This window comes from Alosa sapidissima, chromosome 4 (assembly GCF_018492685.1).
Source record: "Alosa sapidissima isolate fAloSap1 chromosome 4, fAloSap1.pri, whole genome shotgun sequence".
In the NCBI taxonomy this organism is placed as follows: domain Eukaryota; kingdom Metazoa; phylum Chordata; class Actinopteri; order Clupeiformes; family Clupeidae; genus Alosa; species Alosa sapidissima.
Window position 1 is genome coordinate 7457501 of NC_055960.1, and position 12500 is coordinate 7470000.

A 12500-nucleotide genomic window follows, 5' to 3' on the forward strand; every position below is an offset into this window, starting at 1 on the left:
TCTTAAATAGACATTCACGACATTCACGTTTTCAAATCAAATTTTCCATACAATTACATGTTTTCCAACAGAAGTAAGTTCCTCCAGTGATCTTCCAGTATGTTCTTTTGACATTTTGTCATCCCCTGGCTACCTAGCAACATGCAACAACAATGCCCCATTTTGGTCACCCGAAGCCCTTCATAAGATACAGTAGCATGAAGCATATTGTATCCATCAATGACAAATAATTTTCCACAGATTTTTAGGAGGAAAAAAATAGTCCACATTGGCCATAATAGTCTATGCCAGTGGTCCCCAAACTACGGCCCGCCACCTCATTTTGGGTGGCCCCCCAAAACATATCTGTGGTATATAGCATCTGGCCCGCACAAGAGCATGACATCGCCAAACTGTAACCTCCGTAATTTCCCCCATTCATTCTCTATGGCGAGTCTTACCAGTACACGTGTAATACTCTTTTTGTCCACTGGTGGTTATTTTGGCGCTGTTTCGCGTTTACCATTGAAAACGGAATGAAATGTAGGCTTACAAACAATGTAAAGAGGCCTATGCTGACTGCATCAGTGCTCAAAGTATTCTAAAAGTTTATCAATTAATTGTTAATAACTAACTAACTTCTATTCAAGTCATATTTCTGGGACTTTCTGGGATAATTATTTCTATTTTTTATTCACTCGTTCAAATGTTCATCCAAATTCACACTTCACAAAGTTCTCATCAGGTGAGTGAAAGTTAGAATGGTGGTCATTTCAGATGTTTTTGCCAGCACTTCATAAAACTTGGTTATTAAATTATTTGTAGGATATTGCTTGTTCACAACTTGAGCTGTGTATGCAAAGACTCAGAGTTCACACATTTTAGATAAAATATACTTTTGGGAACGCTAAAGTCTTTTTTATTAGTATTATTTCATTTGAGCTACATTTTACATGGCATGATGGCAATATAAACACAGTTAACAATGGTATTAAATTGCAGTAGCCTATGATTAAATGTTTGTTGTTCACAGCACTAAGCTATTTAAGGTTACTGATTTACTCCTCTCTGAGTCTCTGGCCCTCTCTTAGAGCCAGGCATAGTGAGCTGGCCCTCGGAAGAAAAAGTTTGGGGACCACTGGTCTATGCTGTCCCTCAATCCATTCCAGTGGTGCCATGACTTTGGATAAAAGCATTTGCTAGCACTAAGTGAATTAGACCCATAGCCATGCCCGCTGCGTGTACCTGCTGGCTGTGCCCTCTGACGTGGGAGTAGGACAGCGTTTCTGGGAGAATGAACTGCAGCTTGGCGGCGTGGGCGTCGTCTCCGTCCTCCTGATGGCGCTCCGGGTCAGATGGGGAGTTGCTCACCTCCACCTCCAGCAGCACCAACCTCTGATCGAACAGTGAGAGCACCGGAACCCCATCCTCATCACTGAGGCACAAGGAGGGGGAGGGGGGAGACAGGAGGGTGGGTGTCAGTTTGAGGTGTGATAGAAGCATGGGGAATGTGGTGAGTGTGTGTTAAAGCAGACGTATACGTTTTGAGGGAATTTAACAGCTAGAGAGAACTACTATGAAGAGTGTGTCTGTAAAGGGTAAATCTGAGAGAAGAGATTCTCAAGAGAGCACAAAGACCTTAGCAGATGCCTACAACAGTTAAACATTTGAAATACCCAATCCTCGAGGATGAGAGACATTCTTATCGAGACACACAGCTATTCAAACACACAGAAACCTATACACACACACACACACACACACACACACTTACAGGGGTAGAGGGTAGAAGGCGGCTGAGGAAAGGTCTCTGGTGCCAAACTTCCAGACAACCTGCAGGTTGCTCTGACAGACCTTATCGTCCCCACAGCCTTCTCTCAGGAAGTTCACCTAAGATCAACAAACATGCGAGCACAGAGGCCCAGAATGAGCAAGGACACACGCAGAAATCCTGTGTGACAGAACATCATTCAATTGAGTACTGCAAGACTTGTAAGCAAGAACTGGGATAATTTATATAGCACATTTCACACACTCATGATGCAATTATATGTGCTTTGTATGTAAATAAAAGCAAAAGGAACAGATAAAGACACACACACACACACACACACATACACACACACATACACACACACCTCGGAGAGCAGAGTGTTGGAGCTGTGGGTGCTCAGCACGGGGGTCAGCATGGCCAGGTGTTCTGGACCGGTGTGTCGGTGGTGGTGGGTGTGTTTGATGGTGTGTGTGATGGCCAGAGAGATCGGACGCAGCTTGTCCCATAGGCTCTCCTGAGAGGGAGACACGAGACGTCCATGAGCAAGGGTAACCAGAGACTTTCTAATGAATAGACACAGCACTCAAAGAATCCTCCATAGAAATGCATGGGGTTAGTTCGTATCGCCAATATAGCAGTTGTCTACACATATCTCGCCCCTTTCTGCAATGTAAGTAACCCTTACCCATGCCTCTCCATTCACTTGAATAGGAGAATAGCTGCCTGATAACTGCCCAAAGTCCGTTACGCAGATGGCTGCTAGGTGGGGGGGGACTTGCCCATAATGACTTTGGCGTAATGCACACTGTTAGACGTACAGAACTGCAAGCCTACACTGGGATAACACCAGCAATCTTGGGAGTCAGAGGTTGAAGAATTAGCAAAGCAACCAAAAAACATCAGACACAAGCATGTCTCATGAGGGAGTATGTTTACACAGGCCTGCTTTGGACATCAAATGGACAGTGTATTAGTACGTAGTGTTTGTGGCTTACCTTGAGCTGGAAGGTGGCGGTCTGGCATGCCGGATGTTTCTGCCCATGCAGTTTGACCTCCTCTGTGTGGACGTACTCGGGCTCGGAACGACTGCGGCCCAGGAAGTTGACCCTGTGGGGAAGGCCCAGCTTCCTGCGTTCCGTGTCAGCTTCAAACACAACGGTGAGTGCTGGAGAAGTGGAAGAGAAGTAAACAAAGCTGTTGACAGCTGTTGATAAAGTTTATAAGCAGCATTAGCATTAGTCATGAACTGCAACTATACATGAACTGAGGACATATTTGCTGAGGGGAACTCACTGATTCGTGGAGTGTAGGTCTCAGGGTGTGCCGAGTATGCAAAGCAGGCTTTCACCTCCACACTGAGAAACAGTCATTACAGTCATTACACCAAACATATTATGTGCCATTTGCCAGACTGCTTTTCTCACGAGGCGTCCATATTGGATGCAATGCCCCAGGACCGTTGGGGACAATCAACTTGCCAATAGAAGACAGATGTGTCCATTTGTAAGTTTTTCCCACAATTGTCCATGTGTTTTGGGAGAATGATGTGAAAACATCTGGTACTAAGAATTCAACTGGGGCAAAGACTCTTGTACTGCATTTTTAATTCCCATATTTCTATATCTATAGCTATAGAATGCTTGTCTGTGATGTCAATATTGATTAATTGCAATCAATGGCAAACATACAATACTCAATTCCAAACTCACCAAACTCCATCTCTTCCCTTGCAGTTGTGCTGCTCCAGGTCAATATACTGGGGCTCGATGGTTATGTCTCTAAGTATGTGGATCACCGGACTAGATCTGGAGGTCAGAAAGCCATGGCATGTGAAACATTATATGGAAATGGTTATAGATTATGCATAAGATGAATCGGGTTTAAATACAAATGTCATTTTAATCAATCTAATCCACCAGTTTACAAAAGGTCAATGAATGCACAAAGAAGAATTGTCATGATACAGTATCGATCCTCCTGCACAGGTTAATCTTTTGAATCTTTATACAAGATAAATATATTGTAATCTTAGTCAAGCATTCAACTTTTCTATGCAAAGGAAAAGGCTTCATTCAACATAAATATTAATATTTATTGATTTAAGATTTCTGATGAGTTTGTTTTCTGCTCTGACCCTCATCTCTCACCTGTAGAGCACCACCTGGTCGCTTAGCGAGCCCACCACCAGGTCAGGGTACTGGTTCCCATCGATGTCCAGGCCCCCAGAGATGGAGTAGCCAAAGCGCTCGACACCAACGGTTACCCCGTCCAGCACCTGGAGCAGGTAGAGGGGTTAGCACAGGGGTTCCCGACCTTTTTTGGCAGGTGACCCTATTGTGATGTCACAAAACGTTGTCGACACCAATCACTCATATGTTGCGAGGGAGGGCGCAACTCATCTCTGCTGTAACATCCATTTCATTTTCCACAAATGTCAGATTTGTAAGATCTGAAATGTCATTGTAAGATACTCAGTATCTCATGCGACCCCATTTGAATTTCAAGCGACCACACATGGCGTCCCCACCCCAAGGTTGGGAAACGTTAGCATATAGATTGTTTCCACCGACGCAATTATTTGCATTTTCCATAGGCAGAATCAGTGAAGGGTACCAAAACAACCCACCCGCACCGTACCATTTTTTGGCACCCTTCCCTTGAGGTACCAAGAATAATGGAATGGTACCTAAAGGGGCGAGCTAGACCAGGCTGGATCCAGTGCAGTCGTTGATTGGGTGACAAGCATTGATGACAGTTAGCCTTGTCACATCTAGGCCTCTTTGGTAAGTGAAGTTAAAACTCGTGAGTTAAAAGCCTCCAGAATGTTCCTCACCTGAGAGGGTTTGGTGTGTAGACCTGAGGCGGCGCCTCTGTAGATGAACACCTTCCCATCCCCATCAAACGGAGCGCCCACAGCGATATCTGAGCAAAAACATACACATACACACACACACACACACACGCACACATTTTAATTATTTTATTTGGATCTTAACACAGGGGAGGAATTTAGAGATCCAAACATTGATAGAAGTTACAGGTTTAGTTTAGACAGGTCTGATCAAACACAGAATGTTATTTTCATTCTTTCTGCACTAGTGGTTATGGGTAAACATGGCATCGTCGATGGATACACTACCTTATTGCAGAAATGGAGCAGTACTCACCACACACACACACACACACACGTATACAATGATGTGAAACAGTATAGACAATGTACAAGGTTGGCCAGACTTTGGTGTTGCTGATAAATTATTCACCAACTCTGACTCTCTATTGATCACTTGTTTAAAAAAAAGACTGACTACAAAAACAGATTTACCGTACCTGATCCGGATCAATTTCAGGGCCATGTTATTTAGGAACAACATGAGACCGCGCCGCTCAGTTTCATTCCTTTTCTCTCTCTCTCTCTCTCTCTCGCTCTCACCCAATATTTTAGCCCTTCTTGGTGGGAGTACCCAACTGTCTGTGCTTGACAGAATTTACTGCAGAGCGTGGGAGCAACCAATGGAATGTCCTCCTCGAAGAGCAGCACAGCACAGCAAAGGCTAATTTAGTTTACCAATAAAGGCGGCTTCAAAACGAATGGCTCCATTTACTAATTAACAGATAACGGCCAGAGCGTGTAATTTACAGCTGGCCTCCTCACCCCCGTATCCATCCTGGTCCAGGTCTCCCACACTGCTGACAGTCATGCCGAACATGGAGTCGTAGGTGCCGTTGAGCCGGATCGGCCGGTCCATGTCCCAGTGACCGGACGGGTTCAGGTAGACGTACACGGCACCGCCAATCTCTGCCTTGCGGTCGAAGAAGTTGGGTGCCCCCACAATGAGATCAGTCCACCTGAAAGGATGGACGACACAGGGATAGAGGTAGGAGGATGGCAAGAGACAAAACATGGGAGAGAGAAAGAGAGAGAGAGAGAGAGAGAGAGAGAGAGAGAGAGATAAAAGGTGGAGTTGTTTATTTACAAGGTATTGGACAAAGCCAAGAAACATGACACAAACACATTGGAGCAAAACAGCAAAAGAGAGGAGACACAAAAGATGCCCAGCATCATGACTGTATTTGACAACAGTGTGTATGTGTGTGTGTGTGTGTGTGTGTGTGTGTGTGTGTGTGTGTGTGTGTGTGTGGGAGATCAGTGTTTGTGTTTCCTGCTGTCCTTGTGTTTATGTGAAGGATTGTGAATGTGTAAACATAAAGCTGTTTCCTTCATTTGGATATGTGGATATGTGGATATATGGATATCTGAGTGTGTGTACAGTATGTGTACTCATCACCACTGAACTGCCTCAGCGGAGCCCTCGGCCACACACACGTCCATCTCTCCTCATTCTTCTTAATGTAACCCCAGGTTACGGACTGTATGCTCACCCATCGCTGATGTAATGTAATCCCAGGTTACGGACTGTATGCTCACCCATCGCTGATGTAATGTAATCCCAGGTTACGGACTGTATGCTCACCCATCGCTGATGTAATGTAATCCCAGGTTACGGACTGTATGCTCACCCATCGCTGATGTAATGTAATCCCAGGTTACGGACTGTATGCTCACCCATCGCTGATGTAATGTAATCCCAGGTTACGGACTGTATGCTCACCCATCGCTGATGTAATGTAACCCCAGGTTACGGACTGTATGCTCACCCATCGCTGATGTAATGTAACCCCAGGTTACGGACTGTATGCTCACCCATCGCTGATGTAATGTAACCCCAGGTTACGGACTGTATGCTCACCCATCGCTGTTGAGGTCAGCAGTGGCCACCGAATAGCCAAAGGAGGAGGCCAGCTCCTCGCCCCACAGGATGTGCTTCGGCACCAGCCGGTACACGTTGTCCTTGCGCAGGAGCACGACCGCGCCCGTGTGGTTGGCCCGCGGAGCCCCCGCCACGAAGGTCAGCTCCGTCCGGCTCAGCAGCCCCATGGCCGAGTCCACCGAGAAGCCTGCGCCGCCACAGCAAAGGGGACGAGGGGACGAGGGGGGAGGGGGCGGTCAGGAGAGAAGAGGTTAATATCGACCAGCAGGGTCTTCATCTCATCCACATTCTAATGAAATGTGTGTCTCAGTGAGTATCGATTTTGTGTCAAAGACGTGATCAGTGTGATTTCCTGCAGTGGACGTGGGGGGGCGGGGGGGGGGGGGTGCGGGGGGATGGAGGGAGGAGGGGGGGGGGGGGCTCTCCTTTTAAAAAGAGGAATGGGCAGACTGGTGTGCTAACTGTGCAGAGGAGAGGGAGAGTGTGTTTCTAAATGAGTGTTTCAGAACGTGTATGTGTGTGTTGTGTGTGTGTCTTGGTACAGTATGTGCATGTGCTTGTATGTATCTTGCATCCGTGTGTGTGTGTGTGTGTGTGTGAGAGAGAGAGAGAGAGAGAGAGAGAGAGAGAGAGAGAGAGAGAGGGAGAGGAAGAGGAAGAGACAGAGATAGAGAGAGAGAGAAAGAGAGAGACATTAGAGATAACGAGGTAGTGACACCTCTTTGTAGTCTGAGTCAGGGTCATGTGAGAGCCAGAGGCCCAGACGGCCAGGCAAGTGTGGGAGAAACAAAATGGCCATTGATCTGTGAGCATTTTAAGAGGATCATTCCTCCTGTGGTGTCACACAGTGATAGCATTAGAGCATAAGCATGTGTGCTTTTGTGTGTGTGTGTGTGTGTGTGTGTGTGTGTGTGTATGTGTAGGGGGGGGGGGGGGGGGGAGAGAAAGGAAGACAAAGTGTGTGTGTGTGTGTGTGTGTGAATGTGATGTGTGGCTATGGGTGTTTGAATACATTTGTATGGGGTAGAGGGTATATGTGTGTGTGTGTGTGTGTGTGTGTGTGTTGGACAGAGAGTGAATGGCAAAACAAGAAAAAGTAAGGGCATTATGTGTGATTTGTGAGTGAATTATGTGTGACATGTATGTTTGGTTACAGATAAATGTGTACTGTGAACAACAGACAGTTGACACGATGACAACAGACGTAACAAAATCAACACAAACAACAAACAAATCCAAAATAAACGGCGTCCAAACTTCAGCATGCAGTGTGTTTGTGAGGAAGGGGGTGTGTGTTACTGGTGTGTTAGTTCAGGGCTGACATGCAGAAGCTTTAGATAAACAAACGGCCAGACAGACACACACACACACACACAAACATACACACACACAAACAGACGGGCCATTCCAGGGTGGCAGGTGTGATCTCCACAAGCGTAAGGAAAACAAGAGAAGAACTCTTCAGGTCGACACTGTGAGCGTGTGGGAAATAAGTGTCTGAGTGAGTCAGCGAGTGAACGAACGAATGAGTGGAGGACACATTTGCACACGGTCTGCATCCAAACTCTCACGCTGTTTATTAGCGACAGCGCCACAGAGCGCTGAAACCGCTAGCCAAAGGGCACGGTTCCACCACGGCTGGATATTAATAGAAACCAGCAAACTGTGTGCAAAAGGGTTCTCAGCCTCTATGTCAATGTGATAACCAAGCCATAAAATAACCCCCATAGGTTTCCTGATGAAACTTAAGGGGATTTCCTGCGCTTCGGGTTAGAGATAGCAGATTTTAACGCTATGCAGTGGAAAGGTCAGCTTATGGCTTTAAGCTGGAGGACAGTGGTGAGTGAGAGCCAATCGTGGGCAGGCCTGTGTAGGTGTTTGTGATCATGAAGAGAGATGGGAGAGCTCAGGGGAGACCTTGGGAGTAGTGTGTGTGTGTGTGTGTGTGTGTGTGGGGGGCAGGGGGCTGACTGGGTCGTATTGTCCTGTGGCTTGGCAGACAGACATGGGCAGGGAGCTGCTTCGAGGCGTATCTGACACTAATCAGGCTAAATGGGGTCGATTTGAGGAGGAGGTGGACCGTGCCCATCTCCACTGTGAGAGCACTCACTCGCTCGCTCTCTCACTCACTCACTCGCTCGCTCTCTCACTCACTCATTCGCTCGCTCTCTCACTCATGCTGCAGTAGACACAGCAGTCCACCTTGAGGCATTAAATACTATGGCCAAATACTATGGGTTTAAATGTCTCTAAAATTGTGCTTTTGTTTATCGGGTTAATCTTTGGAGAAATACTAAAATAAAATGTTTAAATTCTTGCACATGCATCTTTTGGGTTTGTGCATTGCACTACATCAGTGAGTTTGTAAATCATCTGGAATTATGACAAATGAAATTGTGAAATAAACTTTTTTGCCATTCTGTAATTTTCTGCTATTCTTGCAATTTAGTAAACATGCACATGACCGATACTGGCATTGTAGAAGATATTCAGATGCATGTGTATCTGGAATGGCATTAGATTAGTTTGTATGTGTCATGCACGTTATTGTTAAGGTGTGAAGTTATTATGAGCACTCTGGGAGAGAGTGTAAGACAAGGAGAGGTTTATTAAGGAGTAGAAGAGTGAAAGAAGAGGTAAAGTTGTGTGAGAAATGTTCTGAAGAGAATCAGAGTCGACTATTTCCTCTGCAAGGACCAATACACTGGTGTCAAGGTGTTATCCATTAGAGCTGTGTTAGGACATACACAACTACTCTAGGTATAATCAAAGTACTTTTAACACAAGGATTCTACAAGACGGAAGGATAAACAATGTTTTAATGGCTACTTTTGAAGAAGCTAGTGACGCAAGTATTGCTACGCTGTTCAAAAAACCTCCACCAAGGACCTGGGCCGAGTCACACGAACTCAACACACATGCAGACAGCAGACTAACAGGAAAGGACCGAACATAAAGGCGAAAGACGAAAAGCACACTAAAACTCCACACACCAAACACCAAAGACTCACTATAAAAGCCTGCTATGCTACAGCTCCTGGCTTTCTCCATTGCACCGACTTACACAGCACAGCCACATAAACAAGCTCTGAGCAGAACATCAATCAGAAAAATCAAAATAACAGTACTTATTGTAATTATACTGGGTATTATACTAGTATTTGATTGCTATGGTTTTAACTCGATACATAAACATAGGGATTACTGCATATTAGCTTGTTTCTTGTAGTAATACCAATCAGTGTCTTACTATGTGGAGAAAGTCAGGAGACCTAAAAGTCTTTTCATAATCCCCACACAAGTCACACACAAATGCTACAGTTGCATCCAGGCAAAAAGAGTTTTGACGGAAAGGGTAAGTCTACCACTACAAAACGATTCCCATTAAAAAAGTAGCCAGGGGTTTTTGTTTCGTTCACGGAGAGGGCCAACAAACCTAGGTAGCTATTCTGAGCTACATCCTCAAACACGGGCCGACTGCTGGGTTCCAGTGATTTGTACACCAGTGCATCCTCAGTGGGACTGGCCAAGAACATGAGCCCTGGGGCCCCACAGGAGGAGAAAAGGAGAGAGAGAGAGAGAGAGAGAGAGAGAGAAATGCAGGGTGCAGAGGGGAAGGGGATGAAGGTGAGGTGGTGACAAAAAGGGTGATAGAGTGACAGGAGAACAAAAAAGAGAGAGAAAGAAACAAAGAAAAGAAAAGGTGCCGGTGAGAAGTACTGTGCTTTCATAGTGACTTCAGGTCTGGCCTTAACAAGGCCAGAACCTTCCAGAAGGACGACAAGAGAGGCCCAGACTGAACCTCTAAAGAGTCCAGCCCCCACCGAGGGGTCGAGGGCACGCCCACTCTCTGCTGGGACACTGACCAGGCCCACTGGCAGAGCCTGACCAAAAAACAAAAAAAAACATCAGGGACGTTCACGGCTCTGTTTACCAAATTTGATTTCACGTGGGAAACTATGTGGAGCTAACAGCCAAATCATCATGCCTGGCGAGCCAGCCAGGAGAGGCAGGGCAGAGCCTGACCAGTGTTGGGGATGGCTGGACGCAGGAGATGCGGTCTCATGACAGACACATCCCAGCCCTTTTGAGGTTCAGTGTGGGGGCCCCTCTGTGGCCTTTCTCCATACCCTCCCACTGGGGGTCCTGGGGGGAGGACCGGAGGGGAGGGACGGCTGGGCCGTACCCAGGTAGCTGTGGTACGGCACGGGGATGAGCGAGGCATTCAGTTGCTTCTCGTCGGCCACCTCGTACGGGCCGTCGTCGTAGAAGCCCAGCTCCAGCACCGTCTGGTTGAGAAGCTGGACATGCATCTCTCCTGGGGATGTGAGCGGGGTTAGGGCACAGATGGGACATAGACAACTAATTATGACGGGATATACACTGGTGCACGCAAAGACTCTAATACAAATACGCTGCCGTGCACACACACATACACTCACACGCATACACGCGCATGCACACACACACACACACACACACACACACACACACACACACACACGCGCGTTCCAATGTACACACACACACGGACACATGCATAGAAATTTATTCACAAAAGCACACATATACATGAACTTATTTACTAAAGGTACATACACAGGATAACTATAGAAATGTACAAAAACCTTATGTACAGTAAAAACAGTCCAAAAACACAGACACTCACAAGCACTTCACACGAAAAAGCCCTCTCAGAGACTGAAATGAAAATCTCCACAGACAAACAACATCATTATTTTACCCTGGCACAAAAAGTGAGCGAATGCAACCACCACACACACACACACACACACACACACACACACACACACACACACACACACGCTTTGCCAAAACCAAATGGAAATGCTTGAAAGCAAAAGACATAATTTGTCTCCCTGTTAAAAACTTTTGAGAGTTTGAAGTTAAATGAAACATTTGATTTACCTCAGCGATAACGTTTTTGGAGAGGGACAGGATTTTGACATTCCATCATGTAAATGAATGAACTGACAGCTGCATCATCAGTCATGCAAAGACTGCCAGCTAATTACTACACTTTCAATTAACACACACTCATAAATCTAGTTGCCACACCTCTTAAGTAAAGTGGAACCTGAACAAATTATACATTTACAGACAGCAGACTACAGACAGCAAATAAAATATAACAAACCACTTTCTTGAACATGAAATGGTTATCTGTCAAAAAGCTAATTTTCATATAATTTTTTTCTCAGTCGCTTTGGCACAATTCTCAGATAAGAATTAAAATCCTCAATTGTTGTTCAAACTCCAGATCATTTTATCACTTGTGTACATCATTAAAGCAGTGTCTCCCCATATTGAACAAACAGCAATGCTTTAGTACTGTATGTCCATGCCATGTCTATTTAGTATCAACTGATTTTGTACAAATATCTGCTGTTTTTTACATTTTGCTAATGTTATGTTGCTATACTGGTTCCATGCTGAATAGTCCTACCCCATAAAACAAATTTGCCTTATTTCATCGCATCACAGAAATGTAATTTCTTTACTTGCAAATGTGTTGAACTAGCTGTCACAACTAGTTGTCATAGCCTGTCTAGCATATACATATATCCGACCTGACAGACAGGAACGTCAGGATGTATAGAAAGATGTACAGTGGTGCACAGCTCTGACCAAGGGGTGTTTTACTGTATATTGATCATTTTTCATTTTACACAGTGCTGTAAAAGATGTCACAATGTCTGTCAAGAGTAAAAACTTTGAAACATATCCACTGTCCTGCAATCAACCCCCTCCACACACAGTAATGTGTGAGTTTATATGAAATAGAAAATAGTGTTGCCTTGCGCATTATTCATTAGAAAATGCTTACTGCACAGAGTAAACTGTCATATTGACAACAAGACAAAACAGTTTGACTATATTGACATAAACAATGGCGTCAGGACTTGTCATTTTGATTCCACTGACCGTTTCCTTGGCATAAATATTTGCTTTTC

At 45.3% G+C, this 12500-nt stretch overlaps 1 protein-coding gene across 3 annotated transcripts in view; it reads right to left on the reverse strand.

Annotated features, from left to right (window-relative positions):
- Window positions 1-12500, reverse strand: part of itga7 (integrin, alpha 7) — a 41484-nt gene that overhangs the window by 9418 nt on the left and 19566 nt on the right. For 2 of the 3 annotated variants that reach the window (XM_042090768.1, XM_042090770.1), the window contains exons 5-15: window positions 10712-10843; window positions 6505-6712; window positions 5409-5602; window positions 4587-4675; window positions 3901-4028; window positions 3463-3558; window positions 3047-3108; window positions 2749-2918; window positions 2118-2267; window positions 1754-1869; window positions 1225-1414 (exon numbers count right to left, since the gene is read on the reverse strand). In XM_042090768.1, the coding sequence (XP_041946702.1) occupies window positions 1225-1414; window positions 1754-1869; window positions 2118-2267; window positions 2749-2918; window positions 3047-3108; window positions 3463-3558; window positions 3901-4028; window positions 4587-4675; window positions 5409-5602; window positions 6505-6712; window positions 10712-10843 (1535 nt within the window). Of the gene's footprint in view, window positions 1-1224; window positions 1415-1753; window positions 1870-2117; window positions 2268-2748; window positions 2919-3046; window positions 3109-3462; window positions 3559-3900; window positions 4029-4586; window positions 4676-5408; window positions 5603-6504; window positions 6713-9961; window positions 10067-10711; window positions 10844-12500 lie in introns of all 3 variants that reach the window. The other variant, XM_042090769.1, reaches the window with a different exon arrangement.